General features: G+C 31.1%; 4 protein-coding genes across 5 annotated transcripts in view; 3 read left to right on the top strand and 1 right to left on the bottom strand.

Moving 5' to 3' along the window:
• Positions 1-3847, top strand: part of LOC107359290 (glutamate receptor 1-like) — a 36034-nt gene extending 32187 nt beyond the window's left edge. Inside the window, exons 14-17 of the mRNA XM_015925777.3 lie at positions 255-363; positions 1701-1838; positions 3511-3579; positions 3654-3847. Of these exons, the coding sequence (XP_015781263.2) occupies positions 255-363; positions 1701-1838; positions 3511-3579; positions 3654-3668 (331 nt within the window). The 3' untranslated portion in view covers positions 3669-3847. The remainder of the gene's footprint in view (positions 1-254; positions 364-1700; positions 1839-3510; positions 3580-3653) is intronic.
• Positions 3848-4955: 1108 nt separating this feature from the next.
• Positions 4956-8090, top strand: LOC107359232 (immunomodulatory peroxidase). The gene is made up of 5 exons (XM_015925709.3): positions 4956-5270; positions 5499-5826; positions 5907-6856; positions 6969-7658; positions 7733-8090. The coding sequence occupies exons 1-5, from the start codon at positions 5057-5059 to the stop codon at positions 7933-7935; spliced, it is 2385 nt and encodes a 794-aa protein (XP_015781195.1). The 5' UTR covers positions 4956-5056; the 3' UTR covers positions 7936-8090.
• A 2089-nt stretch (positions 8091-10179) lies between these two features.
• LOC107359297 (Golgi-associated plant pathogenesis-related protein 1) lies at positions 10180-14091 on the top strand. Its single transcript, XM_015925784.3, has 3 exons — positions 10180-10773; positions 10972-11045; positions 12932-14091. The coding sequence occupies exons 1-3, from the start codon at positions 10713-10715 to the stop codon at positions 13298-13300; spliced, it is 504 nt and encodes a 167-aa protein (XP_015781270.1). The 5' UTR covers positions 10180-10712; the 3' UTR covers positions 13301-14091.
• A 1208-nt stretch (positions 14092-15299) lies between these two features.
• Positions 15300-18258, bottom strand: shop (sulfite oxidase). Of its 2 annotated transcripts, XM_089266200.1 has the most exons (7): positions 18116-18228; positions 17956-18047; positions 16917-17836; positions 16656-16848; positions 16287-16481; positions 15724-16194; positions 15300-15625 (listed from the first exon to the last, which is right to left on the bottom strand). In XM_089266200.1, the coding sequence occupies exons 3-7, from the start codon at positions 17591-17593 to the stop codon at positions 15461-15463; spliced, it is 1701 nt and encodes a 566-aa protein (XP_089122326.1). In that variant the 5' UTR covers positions 17594-17836; positions 17956-18047; positions 18116-18228; the 3' UTR covers positions 15300-15460. The 2 variants fall into 2 exon arrangements, with proteins under 2 accessions (XP_089122326.1, XP_015781059.2); XM_015925573.3 differs by lacking the exon at positions 17956-18047 and having other exon boundaries at positions 18116-18258.
• Between the last annotated feature and the right edge of the window lie 338 nt (positions 18259-18596).

Genomic DNA, 18596 nt, shown 5'->3' with positions numbered 1-18596 from the left:
ATTTTCATCAGATTGATGAACAAACAAGTTTGGGTTCATTATTTTGCTTCCAGTAACAAACCTGGTCAAAACTGGGATTCAACTGATCTGTAAATTATTATTCAAATGATGCAAAGTTGCACAAGAATCTCATAATCACCGATAAAGTAAACTGTTCAAAGTCGCGCAAGAAAAGAAGAAACGAAACAAAAAAGATTTCAACTAAACCGAACCGAAATTTCAAGTTAACCGTCTGTATGTTCATTTGTTTTCAGAGTTCGTCTCAATCTGGAAATATTAGCACTCAAGGAAAATGGAGATTTAACCAAATTGGAAAACAAATGGTGGTACGACAGGTCAGAGTGTAAAAGCAAAGACAGCAAGGTAAGTCACAGGTTGCAAGTAATTACTCTGATTACTCGAGGTAAAGTGTCATCATGAGAAAATGGCAAAAGAAAAAGTCAAATCAAATGAACTTTCTTTCAAATGGGAATCGTTTAAATATTAACAGTCGACTCTATCAATAATTCATCTTGGATGGTCTAAGAAAAGGAACCAATTTGTTTTCATTTCCAACTTTTTTCTTCTTCTCCTCATTTCTCTTTTTGATTTGAGCTTCTTTTTTTATCATGCAAGTTATTAGATTCACAATTTTCATGTTTGGCTTGAAAAATTTTCTTAACTTGGTTTAGATTAACTATTTATTTGATCATTCCAAGGGATTTGGTGAAAAAAAGAGTAAAGGTTAACATTTTTTTCTTCAACTTCTTCTTCTTCTTCTTCTGACAATCAATGAAACATTTATTCATCTCGAAATGTTCTGACTATGTTTTCTTGCTTCTTGAATAGGTTAAGGTCATGATTATGGATACTGAGTTGATGGGTTTACAGGGAAAGGAAAGTTTGTTAAAAGTGAAATGCAAAACGGTTTTTCATGAAAATGTATTTTGATTAAATTTAAAGAAAAGCGACTTTTTAAAGATGTTCAATTTGAATGGTCGCATTTGATACACTTCATGTTGAGATTCATTTTGAGTTTATATTTGCTTCTATTGATTAATATTGAATAACTGTCTTTACTAATTCATCATGAAAATTGGTTGACATAGTAAATAGTTTTCTCATTTTCAGGCTCAGTTGATCATTTAATTACATGTTGCAATGAAAATTGTTGACAGAAAACAATTTGATTAAAACTCTCAACTAGACTAAAACAGTTTCATCAAACTCTTGATCAGACTCTGAATCAACAAATTAATAATTCATCCTTTGCTGAAGGAACCAAATTAATAATTCTATTTTAATATTCCGAAAATCTTATTGACTGAGAAACAATTTCATCGAGATGCGGGTAAATTCATTTTTTCATCTTCTCACAACTTTCAGGCAAAGGCTTCAAAGTATCCGATTAAAATGCCTTTACTTGAGTGACGCTTGACCAGATCAACTCGAGATCTATTTGGAAGTTAAAATCCTTGAAAATCGCTTCGAATGTAATTTTGCTTAGAAAACAAAGTTCCATCTTGAATTGACTTTAAAACTTTTCTTTGTGGTATAAATGAAGAGTGAAAGGTAAAACATGAGTAAACCTTTCACTTTTTAAATTTGCATTGGCATAACCTCATAACGGGCAAATAAAAATGAAGACTAAACTTTTATTTCCATTTTTTGCTCTTTTCTCTCTTCTTTTTTCCCATTCACCTTATTCATGAACACAAAAGGAATCCAGTCAGAGTGAATTAACTTTGGGCAACGTTGCTGGATGTTTTTACATTTTGATCGGAGGTCTTTTACTTGCCATGTTGGTTGCTTTTGTTGAATTTTATTGGCAATCAAAAACAGAAGCAAACAGGAAAAAGGTAAACCATGAAACATCATCAGAATAATGTTGTTATAACAATCAGTGTGAATAGTTTGCCTTCATCTTCTTTCCACTTTCACTTACCTTTCATCATCACCAACCATAATCAACATAATTGTTGGACCCATCATCATCATCATCACCATCAATATCCTCTATAAACATATTGACTTGACACATTCTTAAGCAAAAAAAGCTTCAACATTTTTCATTCAACATCTTTACCTTTATGGAAAAAAGCAAATCTGAATCTCTATGAATAATACTCATCACTGCTTTTGTTCATCATTGAATTTCCTTTTCAATATTTTCTCACAAATTTCATCAAATTGTTGAACAAATAGTAACCGAAAAAAAACGTTAAATAAATCGTTCTTTTCTCATGAAATATCAACATTAGTTACCTGTTATTGACACATCAAGAGTAAATAAGGGTTTCTAGTTCATTGCGACTTCTTATAATAATTGTAAAGTAAATAAAAATTACTTTTCAAATGAACATAAATCAATGACTGAACAAGTGAGAATTCATTGGAAATTGATATTCAATTGAACCTTTTCTTCTTATTCATTGCAATACAAAAGAAAAGTTGGCAAAAAAAAGTTCTTAAACTTTATTTTCTATTCGAATTTCAGTTGAGAAAAAATTTGTTCTGCCAAAAGCAGGGGTCAACAGAGATTATGAAAGAATTGAACTCGAAAGTTTCACTCAATGTTCACCTGTTCACTTTGATTTTGTTAATATTTTGTTAACATGATCATGAAATGTATTGAATCGCCGAAAGGAAGGGAAGAGTAAAAAAAGCAGAATAAAAATTATCGCCTGAAAGATTCACTTTTCCAGATTCGGAAAGTTGTTCAATTTTCTATCAAAAGTTCTCAGTTTGACATGAAATGAAATTGGTGTAAACAGATATTCCATGTTTATTAGTTGAAGCAAAGGGAAAAATGTAATAACAGATAAAATGGATAAACAAAAAAAATGTTTATCCAAAAATAGTAAAAGTATTACAATGTTGACTTTGTTTCTTGTTGTTCATCTTCTTACGAAACCATTTACTGAATATCGTGAAATTTTCTCAGAAAAGAAGAAAAAGAAGGAAAAATTTTGATTCTCATGAAAAGAAAAAGTTATTGCTTTTTTTATTCTTCTTCATGTAGCTCAAGGGAGTTTTCCAGTTTCACTCCCAGTTAAAATGGGATATCAATTTTTCTTCGACTTTTACCTTTTTTTGGATAATTTGTGTTCAAAGTTAATGAGTAAATTGATTTAAAGTTTCATCTGCTTTTCCAGTCACAATTATTTACGAATTTTTCCATCAATTATTTGCTTTCTTCAGCAAATTGAGCACGTTCATCATCATTCATTTATTTACAGGTAAAATTGGTTAATGACATTTGCTGTGGAAATGTCATTACGATCGTTTTCAAAGTTAATAAGTCAGTTTTGCTTTCATTTGTAAAGATTTACAAAAATGAAGTTTTGGCAAATTCAACTTTTGATGAAACTTTGAAGCTTTAATTGAATGAGTTTACTGAATGTGTCAATCAATGTTATAATATCCGGTCAGATGAAGTTGCTTTCAGTGTTCACATGTTTTGCATTATCATTCAAATGAATTTTTTGAAATTCAAACAAAAGTGTTAATTTCTGTATCTTTTCTTTACAGATCTCATTGTATCAGGCAATGAAGACCAATGTGAAAATATCAATAACTGGAGCTCCTTACTTTGAAAGGGTAAATTGATTTACGATTTTTCATGTCGATTCTTGTTTTATTAATTGATATTTTTGTCTTTTTTTCACGCTCAGATGCTGAATAAGTGATTAATTTGGATCAATTTTGATGGATTGGTGAAGTTGACTAATCACTGTTTCAATGTAAATGATTGTGTGTTCAATCTATGCAAACTCAATGTAAATCAAGGCTGTTTTACAAGGCAATAACTTTGAATAACAAAAATTATCACTTTTTAATAAACACATTTCAATGTTTTAAAAGTTAATCATTGCTTTGAAGATTTTATTTCGAGACTAAAAATGCTAATACTAAGAATCATCAAGTGATTTAGAAATGAACAATTTAATCTTTACCTTTTTCTATCCATAAATGTGATCTCCTTATTGCTCTTGATTTAGAAATTTATTGACACATTTATCACTAAGTTATTAACAGATTGAACAACGATCGCGAGTTTTTTCATCCCATTTCAATCCAAGATGATGTCATGAACTAATTTTGGTTTAACCAGATTTAACCATTGTGATGTGTTCACAGTAAAATGTTAGAATCAACTTAATCATTATAACCGTGACTAGTTGCTTCAGGTTTCATCAATTGTTACATGTTAAATAATCCGTTCGATACTCAACTGTGATTAACCCTGAACAATTTTAACCTCAAGTCTTTGGAAAACATAAAACTGTGCAAAATGAATAACACAATTACTTCAATACAGCTTAATCTCATGCAATTAAAAAGTTATTTCAGCGACTGATTCACATAAATAACAAGAATGCGGAAAATTTCAATTTTTATTGAGAATTGAAAGAATCGTCTAAACTCTGAAACTTGAGGAATCCCCAAAAATAACCATTCCATTGAAGATCAAGTTTGACTAGCAATTGTCTCATTGATTAACATCTTATTTTATTGTAGCGATGGCTGATGGAAACACAAAATAGATAAATTGATCAAGATTCAGATCTAATTGCACAATAAAATGGCTTTAATTATTGTTACTTTCATTGGGACAATTAACCATCAATTTACAATCATATGTTTAGATGAGCATCCAAGGTAACAAATGTAATAACATTAAAGTATGAAAAATTCATTGATTGGTTTGATCCAATTAACATCTTTAATGCCTCAATGGTAATTGAAGATCATTTCAACAATATTTTTGTTATTTTTGCTATTAATTGTTATATTGTTATATTTAATATTACCATTAAATTGTCTATTAGAAGCAATAATTTTCCCAAATTGTCTTGGCAACTCTTCTTGATCACAATTTGTTCATTTAAAGATTGATAGTTGATAGTCTGTTAAGAAAATGTATTTATATTGTTTGACTTGATTAATTCAATAGTGGTTCAATAGTGACTGTGGTCATTTGGTTTTGTCAGTTGCTTTGGATAATTAATTTAAACTCTTTAAATGAATTGACTTTTCTCATTGTTGCTTTATTGTGACTTGAAGTTAGTTAAAGATGATTGCTTCCAAATCAATTGGGTTGACTTTAATTTTCACATTAATTACTGTTGTGCAGTCAGGTTCGGTTAATGTTAAATCTCAGTGTCCAAAAGGCACAGTTTGTTCATTGTATTCAGACTGCCATTCAACCGATAGTGATGAAGATTTGGAGGATTTTTGTACCTTGGATGGTCGTCTAGGATTATGTTGTCCAGTTAAAGATGATTGTGGCAAGTATAAATTATGTTAATTTTAAACAGTTAAACATTAATGTCTTTGAAATCAGATTTAGTTTATTTGAAAAGCTTAACGAAAATTAATCTCAATTTTGTTAGAGATTAGTAATGCATTCTGTAGATGGAGTTACTTTTGTTGGTTGATTGCTTCTTGCTAAGAGTTCAAATTTGATTGTTTCCATTTTCTCAAATTTAATGTAAGATTAATCTTTTTTTTAATAGTTGACGTTTATCCTGGTTCTAAATCAGTGCTTGCATCAATTTATCAGGACGATAGTTCACATTTGTCAAAGCCATTACTTTCGAATGAAGATCTTGGATCTGTTTTGGAAGAAGCTCAATTAAACAGCGATCAAATTGTTGCTTTGATCAATAAAATATCAGCTGACCATGAATCAAAGCGTGTAAAAAGACAAGCTGAAAATGGTGAGGAAAAGAGTCGAGAGGAAATTTATCAACGCAATCTTGGAATCGTTCCTAATCTCAGTGATGCTGGGTCATCTAAGGAAGCTCTTTATAATCAACAGTTGACTCTAAGTTTATCCAAAAAGTAAGTCTATCAATATGAATGTTGTATCTTAAAAATGTTTTCTTGCTATTAATTTTTTTTCCAATCTTTTGCATTATTAGACTGGGCCTGAAGACACCAAAACAAGTTGATACTCTCAAATCGATCCAGATAATTGAACCAGACAAGTGCACTAACAACATCACGTGTGATCAATATGCCAAGTATCGTCCTATTGATGGCTCATGTAACAATCTGGATAATCCTTACTGGGGTAAAGTATTGACACCTTATGCTCGAGTTTTACTACCACAGTATGACGATTCTGTTGATGCACCCAAATTAAGTGGACCTTCTGGTAAAACTCTTCCTTTGGCTCGATTTGTGTCAAACACATTATTCAAAGATAGGCCAATGACGCATCACAACTTGGATACACTGGCTCTAGCTTATGGCCAATTTCTTGATCATGATTTAACTCAAGTTGTGGGTTCAACTTTACCCAACGGTGGAGCAATCACGTGTTGCGATTCTTCTAATAATGTATTGGACGCTAAATCTCTTCACCCAGCATGTTTTCCAATTATTATACCTGAAACCGATCCATTTTATTCTCAATATAATGTGACATGTTTAAATTTTGCTCGAACTGCATTTGGTTTACCAGAAAACTGTGTTCTCGGTCCACGTACTCAAATCAACAACTTAACCCCATGGGTTGATGCTTCAATTGTATATGGCTCTAATCTTGAAACCTCAAAAAAGTTGAGAGCTTTTACTGGTGGTCAACTAGCTCATCAAACTGTCAGCTCTGGACAAATCTTGCCACCACAGAATGATATTTGTAACAATGGAACCGCATGTCTTGAGGGTGCTGACTCCAGAGTCAATCAACAACCGGGTTTAATGGCAACGCATATCACTTGGTTACGAGAACATAACAGAATTGCTAAAGAATTAGAAAAATTGAATCCCGCCTGGAGTGATGAAGAAATTTTTCAAGAAGCCAGGAGAATCGTGATTGCTGAATTCCAACAAGTTACTTACAATGAATTTTTACCCCTAATTATTGGTAAGTCAATAGAACATAAACTTATTTTAGTTTTAAAGTCATGTCGAATCAATATTGTACAATTATTCACAAATTTAGATTTATTTTATGAATCTTTGCTCATAATTTACAGGCTCAGACTTGATGAAAAAGTACGACCTTTACTCTCTTGAGTCCGGCTTCAATGAATATTATGATCCGAATTTGTCACCTGCCATTATTCAAGAGTTTGCCACAGCTGCTTTCAGACTGCATACACTGATTCCAGGCTTCATCGAGCTGAGAGATAGTAGCTTGAAAGTAACAAGAAACACATCATTAACTAAATTGTATTATAATCCATCGGTATTTTATGAAAAACCATCCGTCTTCCAGTCCATTATTAATGGATTATTAAGTCAACCCGTTTGTCCAGCAGATAATATAATTACGGAGGCAATAACAAACCATCTCTTTCCTCCTGGAACTCATGGGTCAGATGAACCCTGGGGATTTGATTTGGTGAGCATCGATATTCAAAGAGGTCGTGATCATGGCTTAGCTGGTTATAATGAATGGAGAGAAGCTTGTGGTTTCAAGACAGCCAAAAATTTTTCTGATCTATCCGAGTTCTTTTACCCTGAAAGTTTACCCTTGGTTGAAAAATTATACACATCTGTTGATGACATTGATTTAGTTGTTGGTCTAAATCTTGAACCTCGACCTGAAGGTCAAAATGTTGGACCCACAGCAGCTTGCATCATTACTGAAACTTTTAGAAGACTCAAATTTTCGGATCGATTTTGGTTTGAAAATGCTGGTCAACCATCTTCCTTTGATTTAAGTAAGCTAAAATTGCCTTTAATGCTTAACCACTTATTCAATTTACTGATTTTTTAATTTTTTCTCTTTTTTCAGGTCAACTCAATTCAATTCGCAACGTAACTTATGCTCGTATTCATTGTGACAATAATGAAATAGAGTTTGTCCAAGAAAATGCTTTTCTTCAACCATCCGATTCTAATCCTCGTATCTCATGTTCACAATTAAGCTCAAAAGGTGTTGATCTATCACTTTGGAAACGTGAAGCCCTCGGTACATACGGAGCATCACTCATTTAAAAAGACTGTGAAATTAAAACAAATAATATTTTCTTCCAAAGTTCAACAATTGTCTCAAAAAGTAATATTTAATATTGTAAATGATTTCGAGTGAGACAATGGTTGAATCAAATAATTTAATCCATTAATATATAAACCAATTTGATTGCATTTAACATCAAACGTGATTCATTTAAAGCCAATATCAATAATATTTAAATTAAACAAAATATGTATCGACCGACAAAAGATTTGAGACAAAAAAGTCTAAGCAATTACTGAAGGGAAAAAATCCGGTTTCTTTCAATTTTTTTTTGTTAATTTAGTTCGATATTTAAAGATTCCATCTTTTATCATTTATAACTATGAGAATTTGTTGGCAAATTCAGGTTCTATACCAAGCTAATATTTTAGCTCATAGTTGAGCTGAAATTGCGTAAAATTAAAGATCCACAAAATGAAAAATTAATTTTTTTGGTTTTGATTAGCATCGATTTTGTGATGATAGTTAATGGTGTAAAGCAAACTAAAATTCAGACTCACGTAACACTGGTTAACTTAAGCCTTTCATCGGTCTCAATATTCACGATTCAATCAATCATTTCGAAAATGTAAAAATCAGAATTTTCTGGGTGACAACGTGAATAATGTACAATTGAAAATGCTACCTTACACATTGTCTAATCTTTAAATCAATCGTTAATTTCATAAAATGATTATGATGAAGAAAAAGTAATCAATTTTAGTGAGCAAATTTTATTAGCTTTTTTATCGTCAAATTAATCAGGTAAGAAAAGAAGCATTTTTTCTTCTCTTCTCTCTTCTTCTCTCCTCTCCTCTCTCTTACTCAATGAAATATCATCCTTTTTTTATACACATACAAATGTACAGATACACTGACTAACATACATTCAGTATATCATTAACCATGTCAAATGAGAAAGTATCAGAAGGAAAAATGAAATCTTGATGAAAAGGATTGACTTAAGAGTAAATCTGATTGCTTTAAAGTCGTATTTTTTTACAACTTGTGAAACAACTTTTGTCCAAAATGGCCAGAGATGGTTAAATGATCAGATGATATCATTGGATTACATTCAAATGAATGACTTCAAATGTATATTAATATATATTTAATATAAAAAAGTCAGACAAAGTCACTTAATTATAATAAAATCTCATATTGAGCCTCTCAAAATACATGTGAATATACAATATGATGAATGGCTAATAAACAGTTAACTCAAATTTAATGTAAAATATTTCATAATAATAATTGTAATGACAATAGCAAGTAATACTTATGATTTACGTTAACCAATAAAGTTTATTAATTTGATTCTCAATTGATGATCACTTGGTACTAAAGGTAATATCTTTTTGAATAAATTAACGTTAAAACTAAAGTCAATTAGCTGATACTTAATAGTCTAGTCTTGGAAGTCAATAAAGCCATGTATTTAGTATTCATGACCATTCTGATTTCAGGTTGTGAAGCGACATTTAAAATACAGACGAAGAAAAAAAGTCTTACAATTAAAAGCTTTGAAAGTTGAAAGTTGCCTTCAAAGTGAATCTGTGTAAATTAAAGGTTATTTAATAAACCATTTTACAATCCATTGATCAATTTGGTGGAAAAGATAAATCATTGAGCCAATTAGTAAAGATTTTATGAATTACTGCATCTTGTGCCGTTCATTAAAGGCCCACAGTTTTCAGTTAAAATGTCTCTTTTACCTGTTTTTCATCTTGTTAAATGTACCATAATTATCATCATTTGAAATGATGATGAAGCTGGTTAAGGGTTTACTTTGGAAGGACAAGTAAAGCGAATGTTGATTAAACAAGAATCAAGTGAAACAGATGTAACCATACACGGTACACCTTGGTGGGAGTCGTGAAATTGAGTAAATCATGGTTCAGATATGATGAGAAAAAAAAATCGGGCTAAAAGAAGGGATTCAAAGAGTTTAAGGAGCAACCCTGAAGATAGTTAAAAACTGATAAGATTTTGATATGGACAGAGGGAAACAGATTTTAAAATGAAGATAGGAGGGTTTGTTCAGGTGGGTTATGGGAGTTGGAAAGGGGTTTGTGGTTTGGCTTACCAGAGAGAAAGAAAGAGACTCATGATTATGTTGCTTATGGTGATGATGATGATGATGACGATGATGAGGAGAGCCTTCAAATGTGAAATGTCCTAAAGGTGTAAACGAAGTGAATATTAGTCTGAATACATGGAATCACGTTAATTCAGAAGATGTTTGTACCTGGTTTTGTATATTTCAATAAACGACTCTTCTCTTCTCATTTGTGAATAACTCTTTTCATTTGTTGCCTGTTCATTGTTGACTAATTTTCTTCTTCTTTTTTCTTCTAATTAATATATTTAACCTTCTTGATTAAATCTTCATCATTATTTACCTTTTTTCATTGATATACTTATTGGTCTTGAATTTATCAAAATATTCACAGAAAGAGAGAAATAGAGAGACAGAGAAATATCAATACAAGGTTTCACTTGATTTTTAAATCTGCTTCATTTTGCTTCAACTCTTTCGTTTCACATTCAATGGTTATATATTTTTTTGTCATCGCCATTGACTTTTTAACTGGTTTACTTTAATGTTCAATATTTCCTTCATTCAATTGTATTATTCCTGTTGATCTTTCAATTTCAATTTTAATCAATATCAACCGTTTGATTTACACATCTACGCATTTACCTTCATTGGATAATATTGATAATAGTTCTTACATTGTTCACCTTTTTATTGTCATCTTCAAATCTATTAAACATGTTAGTTCAATTGTTACTGACAACTATAGTCTTTCAAGTACTTCAACAACCAATTAAAGGTATGTTTTGTTTTCATTAAATTTCATTTTTAATTCATTTCTACATGAATTCATAGTTAGCGCTAATTTATGATTGGCAAGTAAAAGGCGCCAAATTAGTGTATCGTTTGCTAAGTTGACATGTGCTGTCATCTTTAATGGCTGTCTTGAATAGCTTTTGATTGATTTAATTATTTGTTAATTTATTTCTTTTATTAGGACAAGATTGCCTGAGTACGCACAACTATCTGAGGGCTCTCCATGGAACACCGCCATTGGAATATGATGAAGGGGTAAGAATACATTTATATTTCTCAAGTTGACAATGTTTTCTTTGATCAACCGTTTACAACCCTTGACTAAAGTGATTCAGGTGTAGTACATATTGATTGATTATGTGCTTTGATATTTATTTATGTGCACTGTTAGTTGAATGTCATTTGTTGGTTTCAATATTGGACTATTGTTCAATTTGGAAGAAAATTCATTGACATTCAAAGGACATTGACAAAGAAAATGTCTTGAAATTTATCTATTCATGAGGTATGTTTGTGTTGGTTATATCAGGAAAATAAATTGATTTGACCATCAACTGTAATTTTAATCTAGATTTGAATCTTTAAGAATTGAAAGTAAACTGTCTTCTTCTCTTTCCAACTAATTTATTATTCAGAAAACATGAAAGACAGAATATGAGTCTCTTGGTATTTGATAAGATTCATTTTTCAAGTTGATGGTTACCTTGAGAAGGCCTTTATTTCTCGATGAGAGCCCATTTTAAGGCCTAATCGTAATTAACTCTCAACTTAACAGTTTCTCATCGCTACCAAACTCATCATTCTGCTGTCAAAAATTTTGTTATCAGCTAGTTGAAACACTGTCCACAACTGTTTTCAAGTGACCATCAAATTCAGTATCTTTGTTTTTGTTAACCTCATCACTAACCTTGGTCTTGTTGTCATTATTACAGTTAACACCATCCGCAAGTACATCTAAAGTCAGACATATTTTCAAAGAGCCGAGTGTGATTATCATGATAATTACCAAAAGATCAACATCAACCATCAGTATTAGGCATAAGAATCAACTTGTCTCAGGCACAGTGCAATCTCCAATCGTTCAATGACTTGATTTTTTTATCAATTTTACATTAATTTCAATAGTCAGGGTTAATTGATACACTTGAATCGAGTGTTAGCTTTTGTTTTCAAAGATTTGTTACCAATTCTTCTCCAGGCTGATTCTTATCTGTTAATATTGATTCTGATGTTGATGATGATGATAATTTAAACAGCAACTCTCAATTTTTCCTTGAATATTAAATTAAGTGAAATACTGTTTTTAAATAGCTAAATGTGAGAGATCTAGCAAATTCACACAGAAATTGAAAACATTCATTTCAATGATTACTTGAATTTATCTTTGGTTATTTTTCATTTCTACATTCAACCTCTCCAAACATTGAAATGATGTAATCCCCCTGGTTTACAGAACTTCTGAGAAGGTTAGATTTCCTTTATTTTTCTCTTATATTATATCCCGAAACAATTATATTTTTATTAAGCAAGTAAAAATTAACCAACAATGACCCTGATAGTAATGATCTCAAGATTATCCTGGGCTTTCCTCACAAATTCATTGCAGCTTCTTCATTTTATCAATCCATCTTGACAGCTTCACAGCAATTATTATAATTATTATAATTATGATTATCCCTTCTTTTTTACACAATTTTCCTTTGCATTTGTTTTCATCAGCCAACAACGATTGAAATTGTTTTATCACTTAACCTTGTTCATTTTTCATTTTATTAACAAGAAATTATATTTAGATACCAAAATTACAATCAAAATTCATCAGATGGTTGGCTATTTACTTGTCAACTAGAAAAAATAACAGAGGAAAGAGTTGAAGAAAAAACAAAACATCTGATGATAATACAAAATCTTTTTTATCCACTAACATTGTTAACAAAACAATGAATTTAATTACCTGTCTGGATTAGGAAAAGTGCAAGTGTTAATCAAAGGAAAGAATGGATTTAGAATCAAGGTTGTGATTAACTATGAAAAGAAGAAATATGTGTTAACTCACAAAAAGACAAAAGAGGTTAATTGTTTACTATCAACTCAATTTAGTAATTGTCTTCTTTTCTTTGTTTCTATTTTCTTTTATTCAGTTGGAGCGATTTGCCTTGAAACGAGCCCAATACATGGCATCCACCGATATATTTGAACATCCAAAGAGACTACGTTATGGTGAAAATTTGTATTGGAGGAAAGGATCAGTTCCAACCTGTCAAGATGCCGTCATGAATTGGTACAATGAAATATCTCTGTATCAATACAGTTGGCCAAGATATTCACCTAAAACCGGTCATTTCACCCAAATTGTTTGGCGTGACACCCAAAAGATTGGCTGTGCGGCAGCTCAAAGCCCTCGCACAGAGAGGATTTACATTGCTTGTAATTACTATCCACCAGGAAATGTACGAGGATTTTTCAAGCAAAATGTGGCCTATCCATCATATGGACAATCAAGCAAATGATTTTTCGCCAATCGGCTTAAAACTTAGATTCACTACCACCAATTTAATCATTGACCATCTTCAACCTTTACCATCAATGCAATCACTTGCAGTCTACAAAAATTAGCTTTAGTTTTCTTTCTCATAATCTCATAAAAGTGAAAAGAAGAGGAAAAATTATTTTTATTTTTGTTTTTCATCATCATTGACATCATCTTGTCACACTCATCATCACATCTTAATCAACAAAATGGCTATTTTACAGCCATTTCTATCAATCTGTTCTACCATGGTGCAAAAAGCAATAACAATGGATGTTTTGTGCTTTTCTGGATCAATCGCTGATGACAAGGAATGATGTTATTGATTAAATTTTTGCGGGCAGAGTTTTGGAGGATTTACCAAATGAAAATTGATTCACTTCTCTTATATATTACAATTTTCAAACTAACATTTGGTTATGATTTTGTTTTCACTTCTTGATTAACCAAAAAATTTTGTGAAAATTTTTCCTCTTTTCACAAGTTAAACCTTTAACATTATATATTTGTATTCCCAATATTTTATATTTAATCTTTTCAATCTGTATTACCAATTACTCGTTATGTATATGAACAAAATTAACTTCAATCATGTTACATTTGTTAGAGAGAGAAATATCTAGCTTTTTAAATTGTCAAGTTAATGGGTTTAACTGTATTCGCTAATTGAAAAGATTAGTCAAGACAAATCAATAATGATTTTCAATCATGATTATCTATAATCACTCATTGATTTATTGTAAATAATAAACATAACTTTTGACCAATTAACTTGAGAAAAAAAATTTTATTCAGTGATAATGAATTGAAATTGTGAAATGAAGAGAAAAGAAAAAGACTGAAACACGTAAAAAGAAGAAATGATTGAGATTCAAGTGGTTTGACTGGTTGTGAGATGAACTTTTCTTCTACAGTTGATTTTAATCTTGTTTTGATAGATTTTATGAGTATCTTAAATTATTTATTTTACCAGTTTTTGAGAGCTAAAAATGAGTAAACTTCAAGTTTGACTAGACGATCATGATGTTTAACATGCAACTAGTCAAACTACTTGATCTGTACCAAAAATCGTCTCAATTTTGTCATTTAATTTTCATTAACTTCCAAGACTAGACAAGTATCAGCTAATTGACTTTAGTTTTAACGTTAATTTATTCAAAAAGATATTACCTTTAGTACCAAGTGATCATCAATTGAGAATCAAATTAATAAACTTTATTGGTTAACGTAAATCATAAGTATTACTCGCTATTGTCATTACAATTATTATTATGCGTTTCTTAATACAGCTAACTTGATATGAAATATTTTACATTAAATTTGAGTTAACTGTTTATTAACCATTCATCATATTGTATATTCACATGTATTTTGAGAGGCTCAATATGAGATTTTATTATAATTAAGTGACTTTGTCTGACTTTTATATTAAATATATATTAATATACATTTCAAGTCATTCATTTGAATGTAATCCAATGATATCATCTGATCATTTAAGCATCTCTGGCCATTTTGGACAAAAGTTGTTTCACAAGTTGTAAAAAAAATACGACTTTAAAGCAATCAGATTTACTCTTAAGTCAATCCTTTTCATCAAGATTTCATTTTTCCTTCTGATACTTTCTCATTTGACATGGTTAATGATATACTGAATGTATGTTAGTCAGTGTATCTGTACATTTGTATGTGTATAAAAAAAGGATGATATTTCATTGAGTAAGAGAGAGGAGAGGAGAGAAGAAGAAGAGAAGAGAAGAAAAAATGCTTCTTTTCTTACCTGATTAATTTGACGATAAAAAAGCTAATAAAATTTGCTCACTAAAATTGATTACTTTTTCTTCATCATAATCATTTTATGAAATTAACGATTGATTTAAAGATTAGACAATGTGTAAGGTAACATTTTCAATTGTACATTACACTAATAGGTCGTCTCCATATTTAAACAATTGGATACTACAATTAATAGACATATGACTGCAAAAAGTTAATTTATTGCATTTTTCACTCAATGCTTTGAAAATATAGTCAATGCAAAGATTATGAGATGGATTGCGTTACAATAACAATACAATTTATAATTTCAGTTACATAAAAATATAAAATCCTAATTGATTTATAGACTTTGTTTGTAGCTTCAAGTTAACTTTAAATTTATCCTATGCCATGAGTTGGTCAATACACCTCGTAAATTCCAGATCGGTTCAACGTTTTCAGGTTGATTGTTGTAAGAGGAATCAATTGCTTTGCAAACAACTTGAAAATTTGATCCTTGTTTTAAAGAGGCAACTGGTATATCAGCCTAAAATTGAGTAGGGATAAGAAAAAATTAAAAGTTGTTACAATTAAAAATGGTTTTATAGTGAATTAGCATTTATGGCAAGAAATCGTGAGAATTACCTTCCATAATGTCCATGAATACGTTCGATTCAATGGAGTATCTTCTTGTTCAAGGTCAGCTGTTATCCAATTACTTCCTCCATCAGGGGAAACATCGACTCTAACCACTTTACGACCACCTCCACTCCAAGCATAACCTTTAACCGTAATGAAACCATTTGCGTTTGGAGTTACTGTAGAGCCATCAACAGGATCACAGATGGCCGATTGAATAGGCATCTCTTGGATTGATGGTGATTTTTCAAAATCAACATTATCCCAGTCAACATTGGGTGAAAATCCTTTGTAATCTTTTCTTTGCCAATGGCTGTGGCTTTCCTCATCTGACAATGTTATCTTATTTAACCATTTAACATTACGAGCACCAACAATTCCTGGAGCAATTAATCTCACTGGATAACCATGATCTCTCGGTATGTCAACACCATTCATTTCATAAGCTAGAATAAACTGGTTTAATCCGTCCAAAGCCTAATTAGGTTTCCAATGGAAGAATAAAATTGAAACAATATTAATTTGTTAATGCTACTTCTAATAATAATCAATACTAGGCTTAAACTTACAGTTTCAGCTGGAACCGAAGCACCATAAGAGCTACCCGTTGCATCTGTATCTGCACCATCAAAGACAATATGTTTTATATTTGGATCGTTCAAATCAGCATCACAATACTTCAAAACGTCAACCAGCTTGGCTCCTGACCAATTCGCATTACTTATCGCAGCTCCACCCCAATAAAGACCTCTTACTTGTTTTACCTAATATACGTAGAAATTTGCATAAATTAACTAAAATTAACATAAATTAATTTCACATTGAATCGCTCGAAGAATTGGCAATTAAAATGGAATGGACTAGAGACTTTAGGTTGGTTGATTTGTAACATTTGAAAGACAATTGAAGAAACACTAAATTTAAAGCCATGAACTTACTTTTGTCATCTCTGATCTTCTGTTACCGGCACATTGAATAGCAACACAAATTGTATGCTTTGGGAACTTTTCCTTTAGCTCTTTAAGAGATAATTTTATTGGATTTTTAATTCCAAAACCTTCAATTTCCAACTCATATTCATCTGGTTGAATATCAGGAACAGGAAGATGATTGCGAATGTAAAACAGTTCACTATAAATAGAAAAAAAAACAAGAAATTAGAAATTGAAATAAAAATTCAGACTGATTTCAATGGTTACTTTGGAGTCAACCAGGAGTCTGCCAAAACGTTTAAAGGAGGTTCAGCATTAAAAGGTTTAGCTGAACGAACAGCAAAATAACCAGGCCTTTTAGGGTCAAACTGGTAAGGATCATTAGCCTGAGTGACACCTTCAGTGTTAACATCATCTGGAAGTAAATTACCAATACGATATGATTCTAGCAACTTGAAAATCTGTGGGTCGTTATGAACAGCATAAAGATTCCAAAACGGTTCAATATCTTGACCAGCACCAAGTAGTATTTTATCGCCACCAGGATGTTCCTCGATAAATTTTGTTATATCATAAACACCATTGCGAAAAATGATCCAAATACCATTCTCTTTGCTGTTGTGCTGGTTAACTTCAAGTTTATTGTACTCTTTGAGGCCTTCCAGTCGCTTGCCAGCCTCAAAAGCTTCATCTTTTTTGACGATCTTTGCTTTCAATTTATTCCTGTGAGCGATCAAACTTATGGTCGAAATGGTAAGAGAAGAAAAAATTAAGAGTCGACTTCTTTTACTTCTGGTAATGGAATTCCAATTGACTTGATTACAATATGATCGTAAAGATGAAGGTCGAATCAGATGATTGCAAGGTAATCCTAACTGAATAACTGAGGTTGGCCTTGATAGATATTTACAAAGAAATGCATTTTTAGATAGAGTAGCGATCATCTTTCCAGGCTACGGATTACAGTGTATCATCAATTAAAACACAAGGCCTTCAAGAAGATGATAATATTATGACATTAAAGTCAGAATCCACTGAATCAGCTATCTTGTCGATCCTCAACTCTTGCTGGTAATTTTAATGGATTTTTATTGATGGACTCAAAACTTGTGAATATACCGATATGCGTAAACTTGACAGCAAAAGTTAAGACTGCGTGTAACAGGCAGCTCCAGTTAACAGCAGATCTAGAAAGAAAAAAAGATTTTGTGGAAATTAATAATTGTGTTAACTCAAGTTAGCTTTCATTTTTTGTTGATAGCATTTCTATTTTCAATAATGAAAGATCTATTTCAAAAGTGAATACCTAAAGGACCAAGTGACTTTAATCAGCTATAATTGTATTTAAAGACTATAGGGACTGATCTTTTTGTTGTGCTCATGTATGCTCATCTACAGCTGAAACATAGATATACAATGTAATAATTTTGCTAAATTAAGTAGAGTTGATAACAACCATTACATACCCATTTTCCTTCTATGGTTGGTCAATTGAAGGTTAATTTAAGTTCAATCTTTACGCTATTAACATGTAAGTAGAGCTTATTGATGAGAAAAATATGATTTTTACATGAATCTAGTAGAATGACAACGAAATCGGAATGATATTGAGATAATGAGAGAACACAATAATGATTTCAAAGATGATTGTGTATGACGAGTAGCAAAAGATTAATGTTGAGTTGAATTGTATAGTGTATAACCAGTTGAATGTTGATTGCAAGAAGAAACAATCAAATAACCAACAGAATTTGCCTATAATTTACCACAAATGGTAAAATATTGTTTTAATTGTCGAACATAAGTTAAAAATAATCAAATTAAACAATAAACTGATCAAAGAGTGATAAACAAAGTGAAAATGAAAAGATACAATGCATGTGAAAAAACAAGAAGCAACCAGATGATTTTCAATCCTTGCTTTGGTTTGAGATACTGATTGTTAGA

Source organism: Tetranychus urticae, chromosome 1, assembly GCF_039701765.1.
Source record: "Tetranychus urticae isolate SD_2017Ah chromosome 1, NJAU_TeUrti_SD_1.0, whole genome shotgun sequence".
NCBI lineage: Eukaryota > Metazoa > Arthropoda > Arachnida > Trombidiformes > Tetranychidae > Tetranychus > Tetranychus urticae.
Note: the sequence above shows the minus strand (reverse complement) of the source record. Positions and strands in the feature narration are given on the sequence as shown.